At 35.4% G+C, this 27,940-nt stretch overlaps 1 protein-coding gene across 2 annotated transcripts in view; it reads right to left on the bottom strand.

Annotated features, from left to right (window-relative positions):
- Nucleotides 1–23,367, bottom strand: part of LOC136026586 (uncharacterized) — a 91,697-nt gene extending 68,330 nt beyond the window's left edge. Inside the window, exons 1-2 of one of the 2 annotated variants that reach the window (XM_065703294.1) lie at nt 23,252–23,367; nt 10,435–10,653 (exon numbers count right to left, since the gene is read on the bottom strand). In XM_065703294.1, the coding sequence (XP_065559366.1) occupies nt 10,435–10,652 (218 nt within the window). In that variant the 5' untranslated portion in view covers nt 10,653; nt 23,252–23,367. Of the gene's footprint in view, nt 1–10,434; nt 10,654–13,420; nt 13,780–23,251 lie in introns of those variants that run through there. The other variant, XM_065703293.1, reaches the window with a different exon arrangement.
- Nucleotides 23,368–27,940: the final 4,573 nt, after the last annotated feature.

The following is a 27,940-nucleotide window of genomic DNA, read 5'->3' as shown; positions in this document are numbered from 1 at the left end:
GATTAGCAATCACCATCAACAAAGCTCAAGGGCAATCATTAGAATCATGAGGTATAGATCTGAATACGGATTGTTTTCCCATGGACCATTATATGTTGCATGTTCAAGAGTCGGTAAACCTGACAATCTATTTATATGCACAGACAATGGGACAGCAAAGAATGTTGTATATTCGCAAGTTTTACGTAGTTAAAAACATATATATATAATATATCTATCTATATTCACAGGTGGGACATAGGGACACAACTACAATGGCGCGTAACTAATATGGCGCGTAACGACTTACGCACGCGGGGGGGCTTGGGGGGGCGCGAAGCGCCCCCACCAACTAGGTGTTGGGGTGGCGCGAAGCGCCACCCCAACAGCTAGTATATAATATAATAATAATAATAATTAATATAATAATTAATAATTAATATAATAGTTAATAACATAATAATGAGAATAATAATAATAATAATAATAATAATAATAATAATATAATAAATTTACAGAAAAGAAACTTCAACCAAACAGAATTCACAGCAAACAGAGGCTGAACTACCAAATATTTTCCCCTCTCTTCCTAAGCGTGCCCCCTTTAAAGGCTCTTGCATTATTTGCGTTTCAATGTTTGGCAACCTAGAATAACTGTCGGTGGCAAATTAAGCCGAAACTTTACATGCTATTTGAACTTTTCTAATGGCTAGGAAAAGAGTAGAAGGCTACCCGGGAACTAGGCCTGGGGCATCCTCAAAATGTTAAGATACGACGACTCGGGCTTTTAAGGAACCGAAATTAATCGGAGGGCGGTCAGCCCCCTTTCCCCCAAAGACATCTGATCAGAAATTTGAGGCAACCATTTTGTTCAAAATTTATAAAGGTCAAATAACTGAACAATTGTGGTTGACGTAACCCCTACAGCTCCCGGGGCAAAGAGTCTAGGCTATACAAGTTGCTCATTGTTTACAATCCCTATTCTTTAGCAATTGTTAAGAGGGATATCAAACACAAGGATAATACACTACGTTCATGCTGGTCGTCAATATCTGGTCGTCGCATCAGCAATATCTGAGGAAGGGCTGAGGGTATGAAGTGGAAACTTCAAAGGTATTACATTCAAAATAGTCTAGAGCTTTAATAGCCATGCCTCCGGGGATGTTAAAACTTCTAGAGCCCACGAGCAAGGTGATTTTTTTTCAATATATCCATATAACTATAGTCATTTACCTTGATATCCATATAAATTGATATCCAAAAAAAACTAGAATGGAAGTAGGCGAAAATTAACAAACTTCCACTCCAGTAATCTATATACAGCATTTGTCGACGAAAGAATTATTAGATACAATAGCTGTTGGGGTGGCGCTTCGCGCCACCCCAACACCTAGTTTGTGGGGGTGCTTCGCCCCCCCCCCAAGCCCCCGCGCGCACGTAAGTCGTTACGCGCCATCGTAGTTGTGTCCCTGTGTCCCACCTGTGAATCAAGATATATATATATATACATATATATGTATATATATATATATCTATATATATAAAAATAAGTTGTCTGTCTGTGGATGTGTGGATGGATGTGTGGATGGATGTGTCAGGTGACGTCACCTGAAAAAACTGGATTAGGTGACGTCAAAACTGAAAAAACTAAAAAAGGGCAAAAACTACAAAAAAAACTAAAAACTAATAAAAAAAATAAAAAAGCTAAAAAACTAAAAAAACTATAAAGGTAAAAACCAATAAAAAACTAAAAAAAAAACTGAAAAAACTAAAAAAAGGCAAAAACTACAAAAAAAAACTAAAAACTAATAAAAAAAGTAAAAAAGCTAAAAAACTAAAAAAACTAAAAAAACTAAAAAAAGGTAAAAAACTAAAAAAAATAAAAAATAAAAAAAAACTAAAAAAAAGGAAAAAACTGAAAAATAAGCTAAAATAAAGGTAAAAACCAATAAAAAACTAAAAAAAAAAGGAAAAAACTAATAAATGACGACACTCAAAGAGAAAGCGACCAGGACAAAAAACTAAAAAAAAAGGCAAAAACTACAAAAAAACTAAAAACTAATAAAAAAAATAAAAAAGCTAAAAAACTAAAAAAACTAAAAAAAGGTAAAAAACTAAAAAAACTAAAAACTAAAAAAAAACTAAAAAAGGTAAAAACTAAAAGAACTAAAAAAGAAAAAAATAAATGACGACACTCAAAGAGAAAGCGACCAGGACAAAAGGAATGTTCGATTAGCAATCAACAAAGCACCGGGACACAGGGAGTATAAATGACGACCAGGACACAAGTAAAAAAAAAAATTAACAAAACTAAAAAGAAGGTAAAAACTACAAAAAAACTAAAAAGAAAAAAAAACTAAAAACTAATAAAAAAACTAAAAAATCTAAAAATCTAAATAAACTAAAAAAGAAAAAAAAAGGAAAAAAATAAAGGAGAAAAACAAAACTAAAAAACGAATGTATATACAGACCGGTACACCGGGATACAAATGACGACCGGGACACAGGGAATATAAATAACGACCGGGACACAGGGACACAACTACAACGGGGACACCGGGGGAAACAGGGGGATAACCTGACAATCTATTTATATGCAAAGACAATGGGACAGCAAAGAATGTTGTATATTCGCAAGTTTTACGTAGTTAAAACCATATATATATATATATATCTATATTCACAGGTGGGACATAGGGACACAACTACAATGGCGCGTAACTATTATGGCGCGTAACGACTTACGCGCGCGGGGGGGCTTGGGGGGGGCGCGAAGCGCCCCCACCAACTAGGTGTTGGGGTGGCGCGAAGCGCCACCCCAACAGCTAGTATATATATATATATATATATATATATATATATATATATATATATATATATATATATATATATATTTCTAACTACGTAAAACTTGCGAATATAAAACATTCTTTGCTGTCACATTGTCTGTCCATATAAATAGATTGTCAGGTTTACCAACTCTTGAACATGCAACATAATAATTGTCCATGGGAAAATAATCCGTATTCAGATCTATACCGCATTTTTCTAACGATTGCCCTTGAGCTTTGTTGATGGTGATTGCTAATCGAACATTCCCTGTGTCCCCGTCGTCATTTATATATCCCCCTGTGCCCCCGGCGTCCCTGTTGTAGTTGTGTCCCTGTGTCCTGGTCGTCATTTATATTCCCTCTGTCCCGGTCATCATTTGTGTCCCGGTATCCCAGTCTGTAATTTCTCTTTGAGTGTCCCGGCCATCATTTATATTCCCTCTGTCCCGGTCGTCATTTGTGTCCCGGTCTGTAATTTCTCTTTGACTGTTTTTTCTTTTTAGTTTTTTTTTAGTTTTTTACCTTTTTCTTTTTTTAGTTTTCTTTTTCTTCTTTATTTTTCAGCGTCAATATGAAATACATATCGCCGAACCTTCGTTTTTTTTTTTTAACTAAAATCTGGTAGGCATTGATGACCTTATCCAGGTCAAAATCCCAAACCCAATCATCACCGCTATCATTTTCAGTTTTGATATGTTTTGACTCTCGCTGTCCAGGTGGATTTTCATCTAACTGCGCGGTTTTGCGTTCTTTAGCCGCAAGCCTGTTTTCATGCTGTTCTTGTGATTCCTCGGCACGCTTTCTTTTCTTACTTTCTCTATCAGCCGCAAGCCTGTTTTCACGCTGTTCTTGTGATTCCTCGGCATGCTTTCTTTTCTTACTTTCTCTATCAGCCGCAAGTCTGTTGGCATAGACTCTTTGAGCAGCGTCCTCGGCTGTTGCCATTGTAGGTTCTTCAGTCATTTTACAATTAGAAATTTCTCTTTCAACGATCTTCTTACAATTAAAAATTTGTCTTTGAACGATTTTCTTAAATACCTGTGTCCTGGTCGTCATTTATATTCCCTGTGTCCCGGTCGTCATTTGTGTCCCGGTATCCCAGTCTGTAATTTCTCTTTGAGTGTCCCGGTCGTCATTTATATTCCCTCTGTCCCGTTCGTCATTTGCGTCCCGGTCTGTAATTTCTCTTTGAGTGTTTTTTCCTTTTATTTTTTTTTAGTTTTTTACCTTTTTTCTTTCTCCAGTTTTCTTTTTCTTCTTTATTTTTCAGCGTCACTATGGAATACATATCGCCGAACCTTTGTTTTTTTAACTAAAATCTGGTAGGCATTGAGGACCTTATCCAAGTCAAAATGCCAAACCCAATCATCATCGCTATCATTTTCAGTTTTGATATGTTTTGACTCTCGCTGTCCAGGTGGATTTTCATCTAACTGCGCGGTTTTGCGTTCTTTAGCCGCAAGCCTGTTTTCATGCTGTTCTTGTGATTCCTCGGCACGCTTTCTTTTCTTACTTTCTCTATCAGCCGCAAGTTTTTTGGCATAGACTCTTTGAGCAGCTTCCTCCGCTGTTGCCATTGTAGGTTCTTCAGTCATTTTACTATTAAACATTTTTCCGTTCACGATCTTCTTACAATAAAAATTTGTCTTTGAACGATTTTCTTAAATACTTTTAATGACTCATCGTCACAACAAACAGGACGACATGACGAAATGATGACATGACGTCACTCGACAGACATAACACACAGACAACTTATTTTTATATAGATAGACTAGCTGTTGGGGTGGCGCTTCGCTCCACCCCAACACCTAGTTGGTGGGGCGCTTCGCGCCCCCCCCCAAGCCCCCCGCGCGCGTAAGTCGTTATGCGCCATTGTAGTTGTGTCCCTGTGTCCCACCTTTGAATATATATATATATATATATATATATATATATATATATATATATATATATATATATATATATATGTTTTTAACTACGTAAAACATGCGAATATACAACATTCTTCGCTGTCCCATTGTGTATGCATATAAATAGATTGTCAGGTTTACTGACTCTTGAACATGCAACATATAATTGTCCATGGGAAAAACAATCCGTATTCAGATCTATACCTCATTATTCTAATGATGTGTCCCTGTGTCCCGGTCGTCATTTATATTCCCTGTGTCCCGGTCGTCATTTGCGTCCCGGTGTCCCAGTTTGTAATTTCTCATTGAGTGTCCCGGTCGTCATTTATATTCCCTGTGTCCCGGTCGTCATTTGTGTCCCGGTGTCCCGGTCTGCAATTTCTATTCGAACAATCCCCGTATCCCGGTCGTCATTTATATATCCCGCCTGTGCCCCCGGCGTCCCCGTTGTAGTTGTGTCCCTGTGTCCCGGTCGTCATTTATATTCCCTGTGTCCCGGTCGTGATTTGTGTCCGGGTGTCCCAGTCTGTAATTTGTCTTTGAGGTTCCCGGTCGTCATTTATATTCCCTGTGTCCCGGTCGTCATTTGTGTCCCGGTGTCCCGGTATGTAATTTCATCAGTTGACAAACATGACGTCAGTCAACAAACAACTTCATGATGCATACAGCTCAATCCTTAAAATGACGTCAGTCAACTAACATGACGTCAGTCGACACACAAACATGACGTCACTCGACACACACGCACACACACACAGACAACTTGTTTATATATATATAGATAGATTAACATTTTTGTCGCTCAAAACCAACCCAAAATTTTATAATTTGACTTTCATGGCTACCACTATAGGCACAATTAAGCAAAAAAAAAAAAAGAACTACGGTGCATAATAAGGAAAAATTTAAAAACACTTTAGAAAACTTTTGAAGTGAAAAGAAATATGGGAGTTAAAAGAAAAGCCTGAAACCCCTCAAAAATGGCGTCGGATCAAGGTAAAAAGTACACACTTGGAATTGCTATTGTTGAAAACTTCTCAATCAGGAAAAAAACTTGCAGCACCCCTCCCCCCTCCCCCTTGAAAAACAAGGAAAATCACTTTTTCCTTTTTTCTCTTCCCGCCGCTAGTCAGGCAGTGAAAAATCATAGAAGGCTGTTTAAGGACTTGATTGAAACAAATCTAAAATATCTAGTGTTTTCAGTAACTAACAAAACGGAACATTATAATAAATACAATTTTCGACCAAAAACTGCACCTTCATTTACAAGATGTTATAGCACGGGTATTCTTTTGACAAAGGATGAATTACAAATGACGCCGTATATGATAGGTTATAAGCATTGATGACATCACTTATGGCTGACCGTGATCTTTAAAAAACTGCAATCTCTGAAAAAAATGCAGCTTCATATACAAGATGATGAAGGCCTCGTATCTTTTGACAAGAGATGAATTACAAATGACACTGTATACATTAGGTTATAACCACTGATGACGTCACCATCATTAAAATAAACTTCAATTTTTGATAAAAAAAAATGTATCTTCATATTCAAGATGATGTAGCACATGTATCTTCTGGCAAGGAATGGATTATTAATGACGCCATATACGCCATACGGTAAGCTACAACCATTGACGACGTCACTCATGGCTGACCATCATCATTAAAATAAACTGCAATTTTTGACAAAAAATGCATCTTCATTTACAATATGGTGTAGCAAACGTATCTTTTGACAAGAGACGAATTAAAAATGAGACCATAAATAGTAGGTTATAACCATTGATGGAGTCACTCATGGCTGACTATCATAAAAATAAAATCCGATTTTTGAAAAAAAAGTATCTTCATATGTAAGATGATGTAGCGCATGTATCTTCTGGCAAGGGATGGATCATAAATGACGCCATATACGGTAAGCTACTACCACTGATGACGTCACTCATGGCTGACCATCATCATTGAAATAAACTGCAATTTTTGACAAAAATGCATCTTCATTCACAACAAGGTGTAGCAAACGTATCTTTTGACAAGGGGCGAATTAAAAGTGAGACCATAAATAGTAGGTTATAACCATTGATGACGGCACTCATGACTGATCTTCATCATTAAAATAAACTTCAGTTTTTGGCAGCAAATTCATCTTCATTTACAAGATGATGCAGCATACATATCTTTTCAGCATAATTGTCTTTTAAAAAGTTGCTTCTTTGGATACTTTAAAGAGCTGGTAGTTACTTTAAAGAGCGGTTTGAGCAAAAGTGATGACAACGCGACTTGTTCTTTACTAAGACTTGCTAAAAAAATTTAAAGGTTTTTTCTTGTGTAATATATATCAAAATATCGAGCAAGGTATCCAAAGCAGATGGTGTGAAGCAGAAACTCTTCGATTTTAGTATCTTTAGTCTAATATTCAAACAGACGTTTTTTTTTTTTTAAATTCGAAGCTACAAGATATTGATTTTTTTTTCTTCTTCCGCTAAGATGACTTGAAATAGGAAAAAATCTGATAATGCTCGATGCATCGTTTTTACCTGATTGATATAAGTATCATATCCCCGATGCACAAAGAAATCAATATGTGGAAAAAACGTGAAATCGAAAACGAACACAAGAATAATTTTAGACTCAACGCTATAGACTTGACTTTATAAAGAGCAAGGAGCTTCTCATGCAATTGTGTGGCTACTTTTTGTGGAAGAAGAAGTAATAAAAACGTGGGAGGGGTTCGTCTGATTAAAAATTCTATCGGCCTTTCTATAGTTCATTAGTGTTTGGAAGGCAAACCCCCCCTCCTTCTGGGTACTTTTTGTCCCCTGTAGCTCCCTTAGCCTTAGATCCACTTTTTCGGATAGCTGTTTGACATTTTTAGGGCAAAATGTCAAACGGATCAGCCAATTTGAAAGGCTGTTTACCTATGCTGTGTTGAAAAGCCATTCTCTTGTAATGGTAAAATGTCTTTTTGGTAAGATGCCAAATAAAAATGAGGCATTAATAATAAAACCATTACTTGTATGATATACCCCCTACAGCTCAAGTTGTTCATGCATTGACGCACTGTACACCGATTTCTTTCGCTAGTTTCTTTCAACTTAGCGTGAGAAAAGACAAAGAGAAATGACATAGTAAATGAGAAATATACAATTTGGGCTATATATTTCCACATTAAGCGGGGGGGAGGGGATAAAGTATTTGGACAGTGTGAAGTCAGAAAACAAATCTCACTTCATAATATCAGAATAACTGTAGCTAACACATTTTGCATGCCAACCCGCTGTACTTTACCACTACCCCTTAATGTGTAAATATATAGTCCAATGTGTTTGTAAAATATTATATTTTTATCATACTTAGGTATAATTTATAAGGACTAACCTTGCTTTATTTCTTGAGCGGTAGGGAGTATATCGTACAAGTTACTCTCCTCCCCTATATGCTGGTACCCCCCCCCATCGTGAATTGCTTGTACAACTGCTAAAACATTTTATCCAACACGTGGTAGAGTATGTATTTACTAATATACCCGATCGAGGTATTTAAATATGCTTAGGAGAAGTTGTGTCAGTTCATGGACAAGTAGAGAGGGGAGGGAGGCAAAATGTGTTTTTCTAATTCTAGGGAATTCAGATATGATGTTTTTCATTTTGTCAACGAAAATACTAAACAAAGCCATTTTTCAGTGAAAATACCAAAAAGGGGTATTTTTCAATACATTTAGGGGTGGGTCGACCCCGCCCTAACTGACACCATTTCTTTGAAGGAGCAGTTAAAACAAGCATTCAGTCATAATTCATCAGTTCCTTATTCTTTGCTAAAAACAACCTTGACAAGTCAGTCACTTTACAAGCACATTGCAAAATGGGAAACCAGTTTTGTGGAAAAACAAAACAAAGAAGTCTATTGCGCGATGAACCATAATCTTGAAAAATTGACTTTATTTCAATTCAAAGAACAAAAGTGACGAAGTCGTTCACCCAACAGAAAATGTCAGGAATTTACCTGTCTGAAGTCCAGGCAAAATAGTCACACTATGGCCACGGATCCACCGCAACCCCTCTACCTGTCAATTTATTTGTAGGAAGTCAGGAATATCACACTTCATTTGAATTCAACCCAGATAAGATTTTTTATCAAGAGAGGCTTAAAGTTGGTCCTTTGGTGTAAAAGCACCTGAATAAAGGGTTGTATTCAGGATTTTTAGTCCTTTTTCAAAAAAAGATTAAAAAAAACAATAAGGCACCAAGTGATGATACTGATAGTGTGGTAAACAAGTTTTAAATAGGGTGGCTGTAAAATTAGAGATAAATTACTGAATATTATGAATATAATTTTTGAAAAGGGGGAAGTACCAAGCAATTTTAGGGAAACTTTAATTAAACCCCTGTTTAAGAAAGGTGATAAGGATGAGTGTGATAATTACAGAGACCTTTGTCTGGTTTCTGTAGGAAGCACATTATTTAGCATGATGATATATTTTAGACTTAGAGACGCTGAAGATAAAGTTTTAAGAGCAGAACAATGTGGTCTTAATAAGAGGGGAGGACCAAATTCTTTAGCTTCCATCAATAATTGAGAAGTTCCTGAGTTATCAAACACCTTTAGTCCTCAGCATTATAGATTTTAAGCATGCGTTTCATTTAAACGATACGAGAATAAAATATCTGCGATTAAATAGAAAATGAGGTTAGTAGCTGGTTTCGTATTGAATAAAGAGTTAAGCAGGGTTGTGTTTTATCCGATTTTATATGGATGCTCTTGCTCTTTAGTTGCTCTTTGATTCTCAACCGAGTTGCTCTTTGGTTCTCATTGAAGTAACTCAAATAGCTGCTTTTCCCTACGTGGCGACAATTGTATTTATTATTATTGGAGGTGGTTTTTATTTGTTTTTAGATTAGTTTTCTTTTAATTTTTGATTTTGTGCTGAAGATGCCTTGTTTGGATACAGGCGAAATATCCGTGTTGTTTTAGACTTTCCTCTCTACTGGCCGTCGTCTCGTTTGAAGTTTTCTTTTTGTAGAGTTTTATCTCTCTTAGTTGTTTATTGTCATGTCTGGCCAGTTCGGCTTAAGAACTTTCATTGAGTGGATAGCTTCACTTACCTAGGTACTATTATTAGTAAAGATTTCGGATGCAAGGAGAATTCTAATGACTTTAGTCAATGACGAAGTGATCAAGTCAAAATGTTGCTCCCACAAAACTTTAATCAGTGAAGCAGACCAAATTCTGCCGCCAAACTTCACATTTCCTTAGCAACGAAGGCCTAGAAGTTTCTGGTGATTATGCCCCCCCCCGTTCAAAATAACTCTAAACCTGATAATATTTCGACAAGAGCATCACTAATGTAATTATTATTAAATCCACTCTCACAAATTAATTTTTTTTATTCAATCGTTATTCAAGTTTCATTATTCAATCAAGGAGTCGTTAATCATTCAGGTTACAAATATTTTTTGTGTTAATTTTTTTTTATTTATGTTGTATTTTAGAGGGAGATGGTCCTTAAGTGTTCTCTATCACTTCATCTGGTTTTTGTTTCGTTTTTGTATCTCCATGTGGTTGACTTACTTGCAAATATTGCAAAAACGAAAATAAAGCCGACAAATACATTTTTTCAGTTTATTTCACATTTTAACATTTCTAAACTTTCTAGTTTTTTAATGAAAATCATCTTTTATTAAGAGTTTATTAAAAAGAATACTCACTGTAAATTTGTATCTAAGTCTGGCGTTTCCTGGAAAAATTCAGTAAACCCGTCGTCAATAGGGGCTGAATCTGTTGCAACGTCCAGTTCCAATTCTTGAAATAGCGGGTTTTCTCTGGCATTAAAATCAGATTCAAATTCAGCAGCCAAAATTTCTTGAGAATCAGGTTGCGCTTCGTTGAAATTTGCCATTGATAGCCAAAATATTACAGGGACCATGCTGAAACAGTAAATTAGTTCTCAATGGCCTAATAGATTAAAAAAGAAATAGAACAGACATTTATAGATAAGGTTTTTAATCCCCACCTATTCCTTAAACCCCAATATTTTCATGGTTACATTCAATGTTTTTCATATAGCTGGCATACCTCTTTTTTTCCTTTATTGACGTGTCATCCCTCTTCGTCTTGAAACAAATCCTGTATGCGTACCTAGAATATGATGAAAATAATTTTCATTTTTCTATCTTTCAGTATTGAAGAATTTGAGCCAACTATTAATTTTTTTTAATACAATTAATAAAATTTATTAGTCTATAATTTATAGTTCTTTCTAATTTATAAGTTCTAAAATTCCTGATCTTTCCTGTACTCTGTTCTGTTTCAGTTTTCTATTCCATCTGATTCTCTATTGGCGATCAGAAAAATACAGATGAGCACAGTTCTATTAATAAAACTTTGAACCAATCAGTAATAGCTGGAAGCCTCCAAGAGATATACACAAGTTCGGTGAACGGTTAATATCGGGAATTTCCTGGACCAAGCTGGAACTTTGCTGTCAAACGCAGATGGTCTTGCTAAAGACCGCCCGGAGTTGAGAGGGCTGACGAAGAATTCAACGCCCCCCTTGTATGAGAATTAAGTAAGCAAGACTAACTTATAAGCCTCTCAACGATCTTCGGCCAAGCGGTACAATTGTACTGTTTTTGGTACAATTTAGGGGCCTTGGTGCAACGCGGTACATTTGGGAATTTGTGGGTACAATATACATTTTCTTATACATTTTGGTTTTACTTGCTCCTTTCTTACTCGGATGTCTGTTCAAGTTTTGGTTTATCGAATAATTTATTCTTGTTATATCAAACTTTTAACCGGGTGTTCAGATAGTAGAAACTGGCCTCTTACGGTACAATTTTACTTGGAAAACTCGTACAGTTTCTTCAAACTATTGGAAATTCTGGTAAACAAATCTCTAAAAATCTCAAGCTAGAGTTTTCAGTAAATTGCTATTACTTTTTGAATAATGCTTTTTGATAGTTATAGTTCAGCATAATTGAAAGGTCCAATAACTAAGCCTTTGAAGATAGCAAGACCCCCTTCTCCCCACGACCCCTGGGGAAAGATCTTTACTGTACGACATTTGCGCATTTTTTACGCATAGTGTTTGCTATTGGGAAGCATGCATACATTTTTGGGATGGGTGAGGGTGAATTTTCTGCTGGGTAACTTTCACCGAGAATAATTTTTCTTGAGGAAGGAAGTTTCCGGAAGTTTCTTTTAGGGGGAATTTGCCAGAATTCCTATACGAAATTATTTTTATTTGTCTTACTTTCTCCTTGCTGACTTAATTTCACATGCGGAGATGTTCATGGTAACTGCCCGGGGTGAATTTTCATCGGAATTGAATTCTCTAAAAGATATTTTCATTTGGGCGAAGCCGGATTTTGCTCCATTTTAAAAAACGATCAGAAATTAAATTAAAAAAACAACTTTCAACTGAGAGTAAAGAACAACATTATGGCTTAAAACGAACGGAAATTAGTACGTATGTGAGGAAGGTTATCCCCTCCTCAATACCTCAATCTTTACGCTAAAGTTTACTTTTTATCCGAGTTCTTCAAGAATGACTCTTGTAAGACAATGATCGGTTATTTAAAACAACATGAATCTTTTTTTTAAAGTATTAAAAAACTTTTTCGCAAAGAGCGAGGTCAAATCATCATGTTTTCATCCACTGTTACCCCCATTTCTAAATCATTCCAAATAAAATTGTCACCCACATTTCAGCTGTAATCACTCTGGCAAAAGTGAATTCCAGTGAGTCAAAAACGAGCTATCTGTTATTTGACGCATTTCAAGAGGAAAAAAAACTAAGAAATATATTATCATGGCTATATAAGGGACTATTAGGAGGCTGAGGGGCATTGTCAAAAAGGCGACCATGATATTTGGAAAAAGCACAAATTGTAGAATTGCACCACTTATATTTTGTTTAGGCTATATGTTTCCTTCAGAGGAGGACAGCTCCTCAGTGTAGCCTTATATTCGAAAAGAGCAACGCGTCAGTCGCGTATGAAAAGGACATATTTCCATGATTGTAAATTTTTGGAAGAGCAAAATAAAAACCCCGCAACTTTTTATCCGCGACGATAACCGTGAAACAAAACGGATGGATATGTACTGATTTTACGTACCGATCCCTTTTTGTTTTACGGTTGTCAGAAGGAATAGTAAAAGTTATAAGTTTTTTTTTGGCTCTTCTGAGAGTTTATAATTACGTAGGTATGTAGGTAGGTAGGTTTTATTTTTATCCACGATATAAACATAAATAAAAATGACAACACTAATAAATTATTGCAGCAAAAATAAAGTCCTAAGGACTTGTGCTGCAGATTCATGTTATGATTTATATCTTATAAATAAATATCTAAACAACTAATGATTATCCACCTAGCCTATCTTATAAATAAAAAACAGCAACACATACACATGAACACAACACAACAAAATAATCCCATTAAATATTATTTACCGGTTTCAGCCCCCAACCCACCCCAAAAAACTGCAAAAAAAAACATCATAAACCTCCTGCCGTTCAAAATCTATTACATAAATAAAATGTCTTCAATTTATTTTTAAACCCGTAAAAAGTGACCGACTCCCTGATACTAGCCAGCAGATATGGAGCAGCTGAAGATTGAATGTAAAATATATTTTTTTATCTAATTTCTGGTCTGCTCCTTCCCCAAAATATATCTAACAACTCACCTTCCAAATTGTTGCACCTTCATACCTAATAGGTTCATATCCAAACCAATTTATAACTTCGACTATTTTTAAGAATCAGTTAAACCAAAATTTCGGTAATAATCAACTATATAACAACTACCAGGGTGCACCAGAGGGAACAATGTGCTCAACTAATTTTTCCCACTGCGTTTTTCGTCACAACTATTCTGGGCGCTGACCATAGACATTTTAGTTATAAAAGTTAAGGTCATTGCTTGATTCAGAGCACATGATCCGTTTCAGCTATTTTTTCCGGCACAAAACGGTTAGAATTAATGAAGCGATAATAAGTAGTATCTCAACTCGGCAATATACGAATAAAAGAAATTCAATGCCGCTAATTTGCTTGCTTTCGTGTCCTTAGAGTAATTGATAGTTAAATTGCGGATTTACTGGTTGTATAGGTAGTTGCAATTAGTAGGTGTTCTGAAAAACAGGTGTAGCTGCTTAACTAGTACAATAACAAGTATCAACACGTGGGGCCAACTAAACAAAGCCGGACGAGATATTCTTCCGGGAGTGGTCCAGCTTGTCTAGGGACGGGATCTAACTCTGAAGATAGTTTTTCTTTTTGCCGTAAAATCAACGATTAAGGTTTTTCTATATTTAATATAATAATATTAATAATTTTACGTAATTTTATTTTAATTATTTTAGTAATTGTTTTAGTAATTTTAGCAATTTTCTGTATTTCCGTAGCTTCTTAATATCGCAGAATCTCTCTTATATTTGCCAATTAAATAAGAAAAAACAAGTTTTTTCAACTGAAACTAAGGAGCAATATTAAATTTAAACCAAAATGAAACTATTGCGTTTATGAAGATATTGTCCCTCTCCTCAAAACCTAGCTCCTTAGACTAAATTTTTTTGACATTTGAAAAAAAAGTTACTTATGTTCTAATTAAATTACTCTTGTGTTTCTAGAGTCGTTTTCAAAGAATTGGAACAATTTTAAACTTTGGCACTAAGAGCAAGATGTTGAGGAGAAGGAAATCCCATCGTACACGCAATAATGTCTGCTCGTTTTGAGTTTTAATATTACTCCTTACTATAAGTAGAAAAAAAACTTGTTTTTCGTTAATTTAACTTCTGATCGTTTTGGAAATAACGCCAGGAAATCTCCACCTCAAAGGAAAAAAAAACCTCCAATATCCTCTGGACAATTCAATCCTGATAGAAGAGTATCCCGGACAATTACTTTTAACAGGTCCACGCGTAAAATTGATTCAGTAAAGATAAAACAGTGCATAAAAAGAAATTTTGTATAGGAATTCTGGCAAATTCCCCCAGTATATACAATTCCCTGTGAAAAGTTCACTCTCTGGAAAAGTTTCCTCTCCATGGAAAATTCTCCACGAGCAAATTCCTCTCGGCAAAAAAATTTGTCCTCCCCTCCACGCACGAAAAATACATGCATATTTTCCAAAATACTAATGCTATACAAATACTATACGTACACAATGGACATTTAAGACCTTTCTCCAGGGGTTATGAGGGGTCATGCTATCCCCAAAAACGTAGTTATTAGGTCTTTTAACTGCGCTGAACAAGTTGATCAGACGATGTCGTGGAAAAAGTGGCGTGAGAAGGGGCCTAGTTACCCTCCAATTTTTTGGTCACTTAAAAAGGGCACTAGAACTTTATAATTCCGATGGAACGGACCCCTTCTCGATGTTTTAGGCTTATTGGGTTGATACAATCACCCCAGAGGAAAACAAACAAACAAAACAAACAAATAAACAAAATTCCTCTCACAAATAAACAAAATTCTTCTGGCAAAAATTGGAAAATTCTATTTTTATGCAAATAAGAGCTTAAAACCTCTACAGTAGGGATGTCTAATGCGCTGAATCTGATATTGTGATTTTCATTAAGATTCTATGAATTTTAGGAATTCTAATGAATTCTTTTTTCGAAAATCAGGAAAACTTTTCTCAGGTTCGTAACCTTTGATAGGTATAACTAAACATAACATCTCCTGGCTCCACACTTCACATGGGCCTTTCAATCAAATCTGACATAGAGGACCTAACACGCATCATTTAGGCTGACCAATCTTGCCCTATTTTGGAGGGAATATCTCCTGGCTCCATACTTCACATAGAGCCTTTCAACCAAATATGATATAGAGGACCTTTCATGCATCATTTAGGTTGACCAATCTTCCCCATTTTGGAGGGAATATCTCCTGGCTCTACACTTCACATAGAGCCTTTTAACCAAATATGATATAGAGGACCTTTCATGTATCATTTAGGGTGACCAATCTTGCTCTATTTTGGAGGGAACATCTACTGGCTCCGCACTTCACATAGAGCCTTTCAACCAAATCTGCTATAGAATACCTAACATGCATCATTTAGGTTGACTGATCTTGTTCTATTTTTGAGGGAATATCTCCTCGCTCCACAGTCTGATATAAAGGACCTCTATATCATTGAGGTTGATCAATCCTGCCCTATTTTAGAGGGAATATCTCCTGGCTCCACACTTCACATAGAGCTTTTCAACCAAATATTATATAGACGACTAAACATGCATCATTTTGGATGACCGATCTTGTCCCATTTTGAAGGGAATATCTCCTGGCTCCAAACTCCACATAGAGCCTTTCAACCAAATCTGCTATAATGGAATAAACATGCGTCATTTAGGGTGACCGAGCTTGCTCTATTTTGGAGGGAATATCTTCTGGCTCCACACTTCACATAGAGCCTTTCAACCGAATCTGCTATAGAATACCTAACATGCATCATTTAGGTTGACTGATCTTGTCCTATTTTTGAGGGAATATCTCCTCGCTCCACAATCTGATATAAGGGACCTCTATATCATTGAGGTTGATCAATCCTGCCCTATTTTAGAGGGAATATCTCTGGCTCCGCACTTCACATAGAGCCTTTCAACCAAATATTATATAGACGACTAAACATGCATCAATTTGGATGACCGATCTTGTCCCATTTTGAAGGGAATATCTCCTGGCTCCAAACTCCACATAGGGCCTTTCAACCAAATCTGCTATATGGAATAAACATGCGTCATTTAGGGTGACCGAGCTTGCTCTATTTTGGAGGGAATATCTTCTGGCTCCACACTTTACATAGAGCCTTTCAACCAAATCAGATATAGAGGACCTAATATGCATCATTTAGGTTGACTGATATTGCCCTATTTTGGAGGGATTATCTCCGGACTCAACACTTTGCATAGAGGCCTTTCAACCAAATCTGCTACAGAGGACCTAGCATGTATCATTTAGGGTGACCGAGCCTGCTCTATTTTGTAGGAAATATCTCCTGGGTCCAAACTTAACATAGAGCCTTTCAATCAAATTTAATACAGAGGACTAAACGTGTATCATTTAGGGTGACCGATTATGCCTGCCATATTTTGGAGGGAATAGCTCCTGGATACACACTTCACATTTAGCCTTTCAACCAAATCTGATACAGAGGACCTAACATGTATCATTTAGGGTGATCGATTTTGCCCTATTTTGAAGGGAATATCTCCTGGCTCCACACTTCACATAGAGCCTTTCAATCAAATCTAATACAGAGGACTAAATATGTATCATTTAGGGTGATCGCTCTTGCCTGCCCTATTTTGTAGGGAATAGCTCCTGGCTCCACACTTCAAATAAAGCCTTTCAACCAAATCTGATACAGAGGACCTAACATGTATCTTTTAGGGTGACCGATCTCGCCTTATTTTGGAGGGAATAGCTCCTGGCTCCACACTTCACATAGAGCCTTTCAACCAAATCTGATATAGACGACCTTGCATGCATCATTTAGGGTGACCGATCTTGTCCCATTTTGAAGGGAATATCTCCACAGAGCCTTTCAACCAAATCTGCTATAATGGACTAAACATGCGTCATTTAGGGTGACCGAGCTTGCTCTATTTTGGAGGGAATATCTTCTGGCTCCACACTTTACATAGAGCCTTTCAACCAAATCAGATATAGAGGACCTAACCTGTATCATTTAGGGTGACCGATCTTGCCCTATTTTACTGGGTGATTATTGGCCATTTGTGCTTAAAGACAATCTTGAAAACTTTCTTCTAGATAACTTCGATTCTATGTTCTATTCCCTCATTAAAGGTGTAGGGGCCAAATAGGGGTCGAATGTTCTAATAGTATTACGCTTAGAATTATCACATATGGGGCAGCAACAGTTGATGTCCACACCGGACTACCCTGCGCCAAACAACATATGTCATTTCACATAGTGAGATCTACGGGATATCTAAAGATTAAAATGCTAAGGAGACAAAACAATACCCCCCTCCGGACCCATCTTAAGTCTGTTTGAGGCATTGAGGCAGAATTTCATCTTTGTCAAGTTTCCAGATTGGATAGTCAAAATAAATACACAAAACTAGTTTGTTAAATTGCCAACGCATTTTATCATTAAACATCCAAACATTAACCATCTGTCGCAACTGTCGCTTCCAAAAGACAAGTGTCTATGCCTTCAAGGGAAAACCAGATCTTCTTAAGCTATTTGGTGCCATTTGGTTTTAGCAAATTTTTTGCTGATTTTATATCCACATTTTTTTCCTCTTTTCTTTTTTTTAAATTTGGCGCCTGTTGCTAAAACAAACGTCATGCATAGGTTAATTCTCATCGAAATTACATTCTTGTTTTTTCGTAATTAAATTAAAGAAAAACAGGTTTTTAACTGCAAATAAGGAGCGGCACTAAAACTTAAAACGAACAGAAATTATTCCGTATATGAAAGGAATTGTCCCCTCCTCAACGTCCCGCTCTTTACGCTAAAGTTTGACTCTTTCTCACAATTAAATAACAAAACAAATTTTTTAAATGAAAGCAAGGAGGAACATTAAAACTTAAAACGAACAGAAATTACTCCGTATATGAAAGGGGCTTTTCCTCTTCAACGCCTCGCTCTTTACGCTAAAGTTTGACTCTTACTCTTAACTCTACATCTTAAAACAGTAAAAACTTTAGCGTAAAGAGCGGGGCGTTGAACACGAAAAGCCCCTTTCATATACGGAGTAATTTCTGTTCGTTTTAAGTTTTAATGTCGCTCCTTACTTTCATTTAAAGAAACTTGTTTTTTTTTTTGTTTAATTTCTGGACGTTTTTGAATTAATGCATGTTTTGATCTTGGCTCTCCGCACATAAATAATTAAAACGAAATTTGTATATTAATTTGTTTTGGGTAAATGGCTTTTTCATAGTTTTAATCGGAAGATTTCGAGAAAAAAGGAGCGAGGGAGGAGGCCTAGTTGCCCTCCAATTTTTTGATTACTTAAAAAGGCAACTAGAACTTTTAATTTTTTACGAACATTTTCATGAGTAAAAAATATACGGAATTTACGAATTAACTTACATAATGAACTTCTATATTTGTATGTTTTTATTGCGTGGTTCACCCCTCGTCGATACCTCGCTCTTTACATTAAAGCTTAAATTTTGTCCAAATTCCATAAGAATGACCCTTGAATCACAAAGGCCGTAGAATAAATAGTTAAATTACTAAAAATACTTTAGCGTAAAGAGCGAGGTATTACGAGGAGGGAAACCCCATATATGGGTAATAATTTCCGCTCGTTTTAAGTTTTAAGGCTGCTCCTCACTTTCAGTAGAAAAAACTTTTCATATTTACTTTTTAATTGTTTTTTTTTTAAATAATGCTAGAAAATCCTGCACCCCCTTCATTGAAAGTCTCTTCCCCCATGAGATGTTTTTCCATGGAAAGATCCTCCCACGTACCCCCCCCCCCCCCTCAACTCAACATCCCAAATCAACAACACACCCATGAAAACGTCCGTACACTTCCCAGTAACCATTATTATATGTTAACACAGGTCAAAGTTTGTAACTTGCAACCCCTCCCACGGGGACTGCGGGGGAGTAAGTCGTCCTCAAAGACATCGTTATTAAGTTTTTCGACTATGGTAAATAAAATGGGTATCTCAGAATTTTGATCCGGTGACTTTGGGGAAAAAATGAGCGTGGGAGGGGGCCTAGGTACCCTCCAATTTTTTTCATAACTTAAAAAGGGTACTAGAACTTTTAATTTCCATTAGAATGAGCCCTCTCGTGACATTCTAGGACCACTGGTTTGATACGATCATCCCTGGGGAAAAAAAGGCAAATAAAAAAAAACAAACAAATAAACAAATAAACACGCATCCGTGATTTGTCTTCAATAAGGTTCTCTGATACTCTGAATCTGACGATATGATTTTCATTAAGACCATATGACTTTCAGGAGGTGTTTTCCCCTATTTTCTAAAATGAGGCAAATTTTCTCAGGCTCGTAATTTTTGATAGGTATGACTAATCTTGATGAAAGTTACATATTTAAAATTAGCATTAAAATGTAATTTTTTTTATGTAGCTATTGGTATCAAAATTCCATTTTTTAGAGTTTCGTTTACTATTGACCCGGGTCTCTCCTTACTACAGTTCGTTACCACGAACTGTTTGACTATACTTTTAAAACAATAAAAAACTTTAGCGTAAAGAGCGAGGCTTTGAGGAGAGGACAACCACTTTCATATACGGAATAATTTCTGTTCGTTTCAATTTTTAATGTTGCTCCTTACTTGCAGTTAAAAAACTTGTTTTTTTTTATTTAGTTTCTGGACGTTTCATAATTAATGCTTGGTTTGATTTTGGTTCACCGCACATGAATAATTAAAACGAAATTTGCATATTAATTTTTTTGGCTAAATGGCTTTCTAATAGTTTTGATCGGACGTTTTTTTTGAAAAAAAGGGAGGGGCAGGACTCCAATCTTGCACTTAGGTGTAGTTGCACTCCAATTTTTGGTCACTTAGAAAGGCAACTAGAACTTTTTTTTACGAGATTTTCTATCAGCAATAAATATGCGTAGCTTATGAATTAACTTACGTAATAAAATTTTATATTTTTATATATTAATTACGTATATGAAGGGGTTCTCCTCCTCGTCAATACCTAGCTCTCTACATTAAAGCTTCAATTTGGTCCCAATTCTTTAAGAATGACCCCTAAATCACAAAGGCCGTAAAATAAATAGTTGAAATTACTACAAAATACCTTAGCCTAAAGAGTAAGGTATTTTGGAGGACACAAGCCCCCTTATATACATAATAATTTCTGTTTGTTTTAGGTTCTATTGCTGCTCCTTACTTCCACCTGAAAAAAACTTTTTTTAATTTATTTTCTCGTTTTTTTTAAATAATGCTAGAAATCTCGCGGCCCCTTCATGGAAATTATCCTCCCTCATTATAAATTCCTCCATGGAAATATCCTCCCGCGTAACTCCCTCCTTCCGACCCCTCTTTAACGTGAAAAAGTCCCCCTGAAAATGTCTGTACCCGTCCCAATAACCATTACTATATGTAAACAATGGATAAAGTTTGTAACTTGTAGCCCCTCCCTCGGGGACTGTGGGGGATTAAGTGGTCCTGAAAGACATAATTATTAGGTTTTTCAACTACGCTGAACAAAATGGCTATCTCATAATTTGGTCCAGTGACTTTGGGAAAAAAATGAGCCTGGGAGGGGGCCTAGGTACCCTCCAATTTCTTTGGGCACTTAAAACGGGCACTAGAACTTTTAATTTCCATTGTAATGAGCCCTGTTGTGACAATCTAAGAAAACTGGGTCCATACAATCACCCGTGGGAAAAAAATAACAAATAATCACGCATCCTTGATTTGTCTTCTGGGAAAAAAAAAATACAAAATTCTACTTTTTGTAGATAGGAGCTTGAAACTTCTACAGTAGGGTACTCTGAATCTGATGATGTCACTTTCGTTAAGACTCTTTAACTTTTAGAGGGTGTTTCCCCTATTTTCTAAAATCAGGTAAATTTTCTCAGGGTCGTAACTTTGATGAAACTTATATATTTAGAAATGAGCGTAAAAATGTGATTCTTTTGATGTAACTATAGGTATCAAAATTCTATTTTCTAGAGTTTCGCATAATATTAAGCCGGGTCACTACAATTCGTTAACGTGAACTATTTGATTTTTTAAGGTACATGTGGCTATGTAATTTTCCATTTAATAAATTGAAAGGATCAGATTTGATTTTCACCGTCCTTGGTGGTGTAACGAAAATAAGGTATAAGCTCGGCATATTTTTTGTATTCCGATGCGCGAAAGGAGATTTTTCTTATCAATAAATATTATTTCCATATACAGAATACTATTATCCTTATAATCACCAACATGATACTCGTTGAAGACAATCATCAGTAAAATACGGAAACCTTATACCTTTATATACCTTATATACCTTTATATATTTAACTGCAAAACAGTTCTGATGCTAAAACAGTCGGAAAAAAAAAGTGAAGTAAACACCATACTTTACAAAAAAGAAAACTAGGACATAGCGGTCACCCTGCTTTCTGTTTTGGTGCTTAAATTATCATGTTCACCTTGTGCAAAAGCTGCTTTTCAAATACAACTTCAGTTTATGAAATGTGAGCTTCTTTTATTTTTTTTTTATTTTTGTGTTAAGAGTCTGTGCTTTTTTGCCAGCTGAAAAGAAAATGGTTTTAACAACTAATGTATGCAGTAGTATAACAGTATTATATTGGTGAAGCTGTAATATGTTCTGTTGATTCCATTAGGGACCTTGGAATTGTTTTGATAATCAATCAAGTTCTGATAAACACCTATTAGCTGTACCACGTAAAGCTAATTACAGTTTTTTTGTGTCAAAAGAAGGTTTAACCTGACAATAGTTAAGTTTTTGTCTGTCTGTTTTAATGTCTGTTTTTCTTCGTAAATAATCGTACTTAACTTGTGGAAAAGCAACAACAACAGTTTACAAAATGTAAGTTTCTTTCAGTTTTCGTTTTATTTATTTTTTATTAAAGTTTATTCATTTTCTCCAATTTTCAAATTCATGATCATTGTTTAAGCTCGTTATAGTTTTTTTTATTCTTCTCCCTTCAATTAAAACTTATAATTAAATATTCATACCTCTTTCATTATTTGCAAAAATTAACTTTTCTTTGGAAATTTCACCATCTTACTAAAAAAATTTCAGTGTTTTCATGTCATCTTAATTATTTCGAAAGCGATTAACTGTAATATCTGTTTTAATCTATATTCACATATATATTCCTATGCATTATATTAATTTGTTTTTTTCTTAAAGCAGTTTTTTTATTTAGTTTTTTCTTAATGAAATTTTCATTAATTTTAAATTACGAATGGACCAGAAAGACCTTTACTTTGTTTCGCCACTCACATCAATGCATATTTTTCAAATATTCATCTATGCTTTCTATTACTAGGAAAGTTAACTGATTTTTACTTTTTGAACTTATCTAAAATATTATTTTTAAAGTTTCAAATACCTGTGTGACGAAGGAATTTAGATTAGATTATCATCCTTCCAAGAGCCCTTGCTTTCTTATATAACTTGCATAGTATAGTTGACAGGGTGAAACATCTTAAAAAAGAGTAAAATAAAAAAAATGCTGTTCAAAGCAGCTATTTTTTTATAAAAACAGCTGATTTCTGTTTTTCAAAAAAAAAAAACAGAACAGAAATTAGGAATTGCTAGTTATAGCACAGTGACTTTTCTTTTACGATCGTAATTTTGTCAAAATCATGGGGGGGGGGGAAGCAGGTGCCGATTTTCCTAAGTCAATTGAAAATGACCAAGTAAAAAATTACAAATACAAAGTAGAAACAATAGGGGAAAATCTTTTTAAGACAGTGGAAATCAGTTCCGTGAATATTTCGGCCCTATATCCAAGGGCCGTTTTCAGCACAATACGAAAAACGAGAGAGAAAATATGTGTATATAAACAAACTTACATTAAATTGTGAGAATTAGAACTAATGATGTTTTTAAAAAAAACTTTTTTTTAAAAACAGCCCTAGCATCCTTACTTCAATTAAGTTCAGCCAGGACTGGCGAAAAGCATGAAGTGAGAATATAAATCCATTCAAACTAAAGAGAACAAAGTGATTAAATGCAATTTCTCAGAGCCAACCTTGCATTCATAGCAGCCTGTCTCAAAGGCCTTTTCGTAGCTGGTCCAATATTATTATAAATCGGTTTAGTAAAATGTTTTGTTAGGTCATTTTTAATTAAATTTAGGCATAAAGAATTTAATAAGTATTCTCCGAAGTCCCCGTTCAAAGGAATATTATTATTTATTTTAAGACTAATTTCGATTGATTCTCGAACCAGCTGTTTTATCCCCAAATCATTACTGATGAGTGATGATTTTTCAAAAAGTATCGTGTGGGACGGATTATTAAATATATGCTAACCTAAAGCAGAATCAAAGGAGTTGTTGGAACTATTTGAAATTAATGCCTTGTCTACGTCTTTTTTATGCTGTTGTAACCGTTTTTCTAGATTCTGATGGGTCCTACCGACATAGTAATTTCCACAATCACAGGGTATTGGATAGACCCCTCTTTGGCGAGTAACTGGGGTCTTATCTTTACCGGAATTTAAGAAATTAATGATTTTAAAATTATTAGTAAAAACTACGTACAGATTATTTTTTGTGCAAATATTTTTTAATTTTGTTGTGATTTTTGGGATATACGGAAGAAAGACAATATTTGAGGGCTTATCAGTAGCCTCACATTGTGAAATATCATCTTCGATTTTACAGGAATGTCTTTTTATTCTACGGTTAATTATCTTATTGACAAAAGGAATGGGGTATCCATTACCAAAAAGAATATCTCTGATAAAGTTTATCTCTGCATTTATATACGAATCGGAGCAAATATTCAGGGCCCGATCAATGAGGGAAGTTAAAACTGCTGTTTTAACTTGTGGGGCGTGATTTGAATTAAACTTACAAAATAAATTAAACTTACAAATTACAATTAATTAATCAATTAAACTTACAAATAAACTTTGATTTGCAAATTTTGTTAGAGACAGCGGGAGGGGCTTAATCAAGATTGGCCCCGGGCCCAAGAGAGGCCTAAACTGGCTCTGCCCTGGCAACCCTTCTGTTTCACTTTATCTTAATCGATGAGCTGTAAAGTTTGCTGTGATGCAATTTTGGGTCTATAAACTTAAATGACTGATAAGGGCGTGGTCAAGAGTCATTGACACCATAAGTTGTGTAGAAAGATATTAAAGGGTTCATCGAAATGGCGTGATGTGCAGGAAGCTCCATGTGCAACAAAAATAATCACTGGTTAAAAAACTTTCTTAAATTGGAAAATTTACAGAAGACAATCAAATACCCATCAACGCCAAGGAAAAGAAATGTTATGTCATCAAACTACAATTGTTGTCAAGGTCGATTCAAGTTGCGGTAGCTATTTGGCTTTTGGAATTATTTGCTTAGTTGGTCTGACATACTTGGCTGAAAAACTTGTTATGAAATAAGAGCTCTTTCGTCACCTTTGTTCTTGCTTTAATTTTCGTGTTTTGAAAGTGCATTACAGAGATTAGTAAATTTTAAATGGTTGATCATTTCTAGAAAAAGCAGATACTATTTTAAGTGTTTTTTTTTCTCACTTAAAATAAGCAAATCAACCGATCCAGGAACTGAAACCGGTTTCTGTTAGATCTTTCACAGATTCGGCCGCACAAAACACATTGCATTAAATACCTAATATAACCTAGCCCAACCAAAATACCATCTTTATATTTAATAATACCTACAATACCTACAAATAAAAATATACCAACAATGTAGATTTTAACTGAGTCTAACTAATTTTCTTCAAATGCTGACAGGCATAAACCGGTTACTGTATGATCTGTAGATCCAAATTCTCAAGAGTGCACCATATAATACGCAAGAACTTAAAAAAACTATATATAAAGTATGTCTTGATATTAATTAAACCTACTGACTGTTTATCAAGAAACACTTGCTTGGTTTCAGGTACTTGATAGCATTACATCACGTGAATGTTTTCAAAGCTGAAGATTGGTGATCCAGTGACAATTACAAGCTCATCTCATTACATAGTCTGCTTAATAAATCACATAATATCATATGTTATCTCGGTAAAGGTCAAATAAACCTTTTACACAAATATCGTAGGCTGTGCAATATGGGTACCTTTGGTAAAGAGCGAAGTGGGCACAATGTATTTTTTTTTTATTATTATTATTTTTTTTTTTTAGATTAGGGTACTTTGTATTGAAGAAGTTGTCGCAGAAACTTCAAAAAGAGCTCACTCAATTGGAAATTGAAAGGGCTAGGGCACTTTTTAATAGTCAAAAGTGATTTCAGGGCAACCAGCTCCCCTTCCATGCCCACTATTACCCAAAAACAGAGTCACAACACACCGTCTGTATGTAGGTTGTCAAAAAGGTATAACAGCAATATCGTAGGGACAGTTTGGTGAGTCAAGGTAAAACTAACAGGGCTTGTTGTTAGGGATGGTGAAATAACCAAAAGAAAATGTTTTCATCCTAATGCTACTGCTTGTACCAGTACTACTGTAACTATTATTATTACTTCTGTTACTACTACTGCGACTAAAGCCTAGGCTACTAACATTAATTCTACTGCTACTACTACTACTGATTTTAAAACTAAGGGTATTAAGACGGAAATTTTTGGATATGTAAAAACTTTATAGAACTCAAAACCCACTATGCCCACATAGGTTGTCAAGCGGAAGCATCAGATATGCTCCAGGAACGGTTGATGGTGAGTATTTCAACTGAAATTTTCCGCGTGTGATGAAGGGGATGTTAAAGAAACCAAAAGTGCTATGCGCATACTGCTACTAATGCTGCTACAACTATTGCTATTGCGCAAGCTAAGGGTATTTAGGTGAAGCTTTTAAGGATTATTTAGGCGGACGTTGAACTAAATCAAAACAAACTATGAGTGTGTGGAATTTCAAAGGTCACAAAGCAATATCTGAAGAACAACTTGTATTATTAAGTTAGACAAACTCAAGTATGAGTTTTGGGTGATTTTGAACTAGCCAGAGGGCACTATGTGTATTCTTTTAATTTATCACTACAGTTACTGTAACTAATGACATTAAGCGTATTAAGATGGAACTTTTATGGAATGTTCAGGAGGAGTTTCAATCAAACGAAAAACCGTATGTATGCAGGTTTCCAAAAGGCAATATAACCAATATCATAGGCAGCAGCACTCAGTAATAGGTAAAAATATCATTGAAACTTTTAAAGGAGCCAATCCAATTTTAAATTAAAAGTTCTGGTGCGCTTTTTAAGAGTAAAAAGAGATTGGGGGGCGAGCAGCCATTTTCTCAAGCCCATTCGTTTTCCGAACGCATCCAGTCAAATTTTGTTCAGCATAGTAGTAGAACCGTCCAGCAAATATATGTTTAGGGATGTTGGACTTGTCAACCCCCCCCCCCCAATTATGCAATTGGCCCATTATACTTTTAAGCTAGATGTTGATTTAAACTAAATCAAAAGGCATTGTGTTTATGGTTGCCAGTAAGAAACATCAGCAGTATATCGAGAACAACTAGGAGTATTAAGTTGAAACTTTTGGGGCTACTACTATTACAGCTTCTGTCTCACAATTTAAATCGATACAAAATTGTAAGGGTATGCAGATTGTTAAAGAGCTTAGATGGAATCTTTTGGGAATGGAATTAAGTTTAATTTTACCGATCATCTTCAGGAGTTATAGAATTAGATTAAAAAATACTGTTCGTGTCAGGATTAAAAATTGTTGAAAAAGTTTCTCGAACCTACAAATAGCAATCCAAACTACGAATTCTTATAGAAAAAACCGAAAATATATGAGGTATTATTTTTTTTAAGAAAAGACAATGTCAATAAAAACAAACAGAAATTAATTTGAAAACTTTTTCCACAAAACAAGTTTTCCAAAGAAAAGTAAAGAGCTCCTTTGAGCCAAAAACTAATCAGAAATAAATCCAAATAATCGTCCATGCATGCAACTACCACAAATCACAATTAATAAATAAATGACACTCAAAACAAACAGAAATCAAACAGTTCGTGGTAACGAACTGTAAGGAGCGACCCGGCTCAATAGTAACCGAAACTTTAAAAAACAGAATTTTGATACCAATAGTTACATCAAAGAATCGCATTTTAATGCTGATTTGAAATATATAAGTTTCATCTTACTCATCAAAAGTTACGAGCCTGAGAAAATTTGCCATATTTTAGAAAATAGGGTGAAATACCCTTTAAAAATCTGTTTTTTTTTTGTTTTTTTTTTGTTTTTTTTGTTTTTTTCCCAGGGGTGATCGTATCGACCCAGCGGTCCTAGAATGTCACAAGAGGGCTCATTGTGACGGAAATTAAAATTTCTAGTGCCCTTTTTAAGTGACCAAAAAAATTGGAGAACACCTAGGCCCCCTCCCACACTCATTTTTTTTCCCAAAAGTTACCGGATCAAAACTTTGAGATAGCCATTTTATTCAACATAGTCAAAATACCTAATAACTATGTCTTTGGGGACGACTTACTCTCCCACAGTCCCCATGGGAGTGACTGTAAGTTACAAACTTTGACCAGTGTTTGCATACAGTAATGGTTATTGGGAA

This window comes from Artemia franciscana, chromosome 4 (genome assembly GCF_032884065.1).
Source record: "Artemia franciscana chromosome 4, ASM3288406v1, whole genome shotgun sequence".
Lineage (NCBI taxonomy): Eukaryota > Metazoa > Arthropoda > Branchiopoda > Anostraca > Artemiidae > Artemia > Artemia franciscana.
Note: the sequence above shows the minus strand (reverse complement) of the source record. Positions and strands in the feature narration are given on the sequence as shown.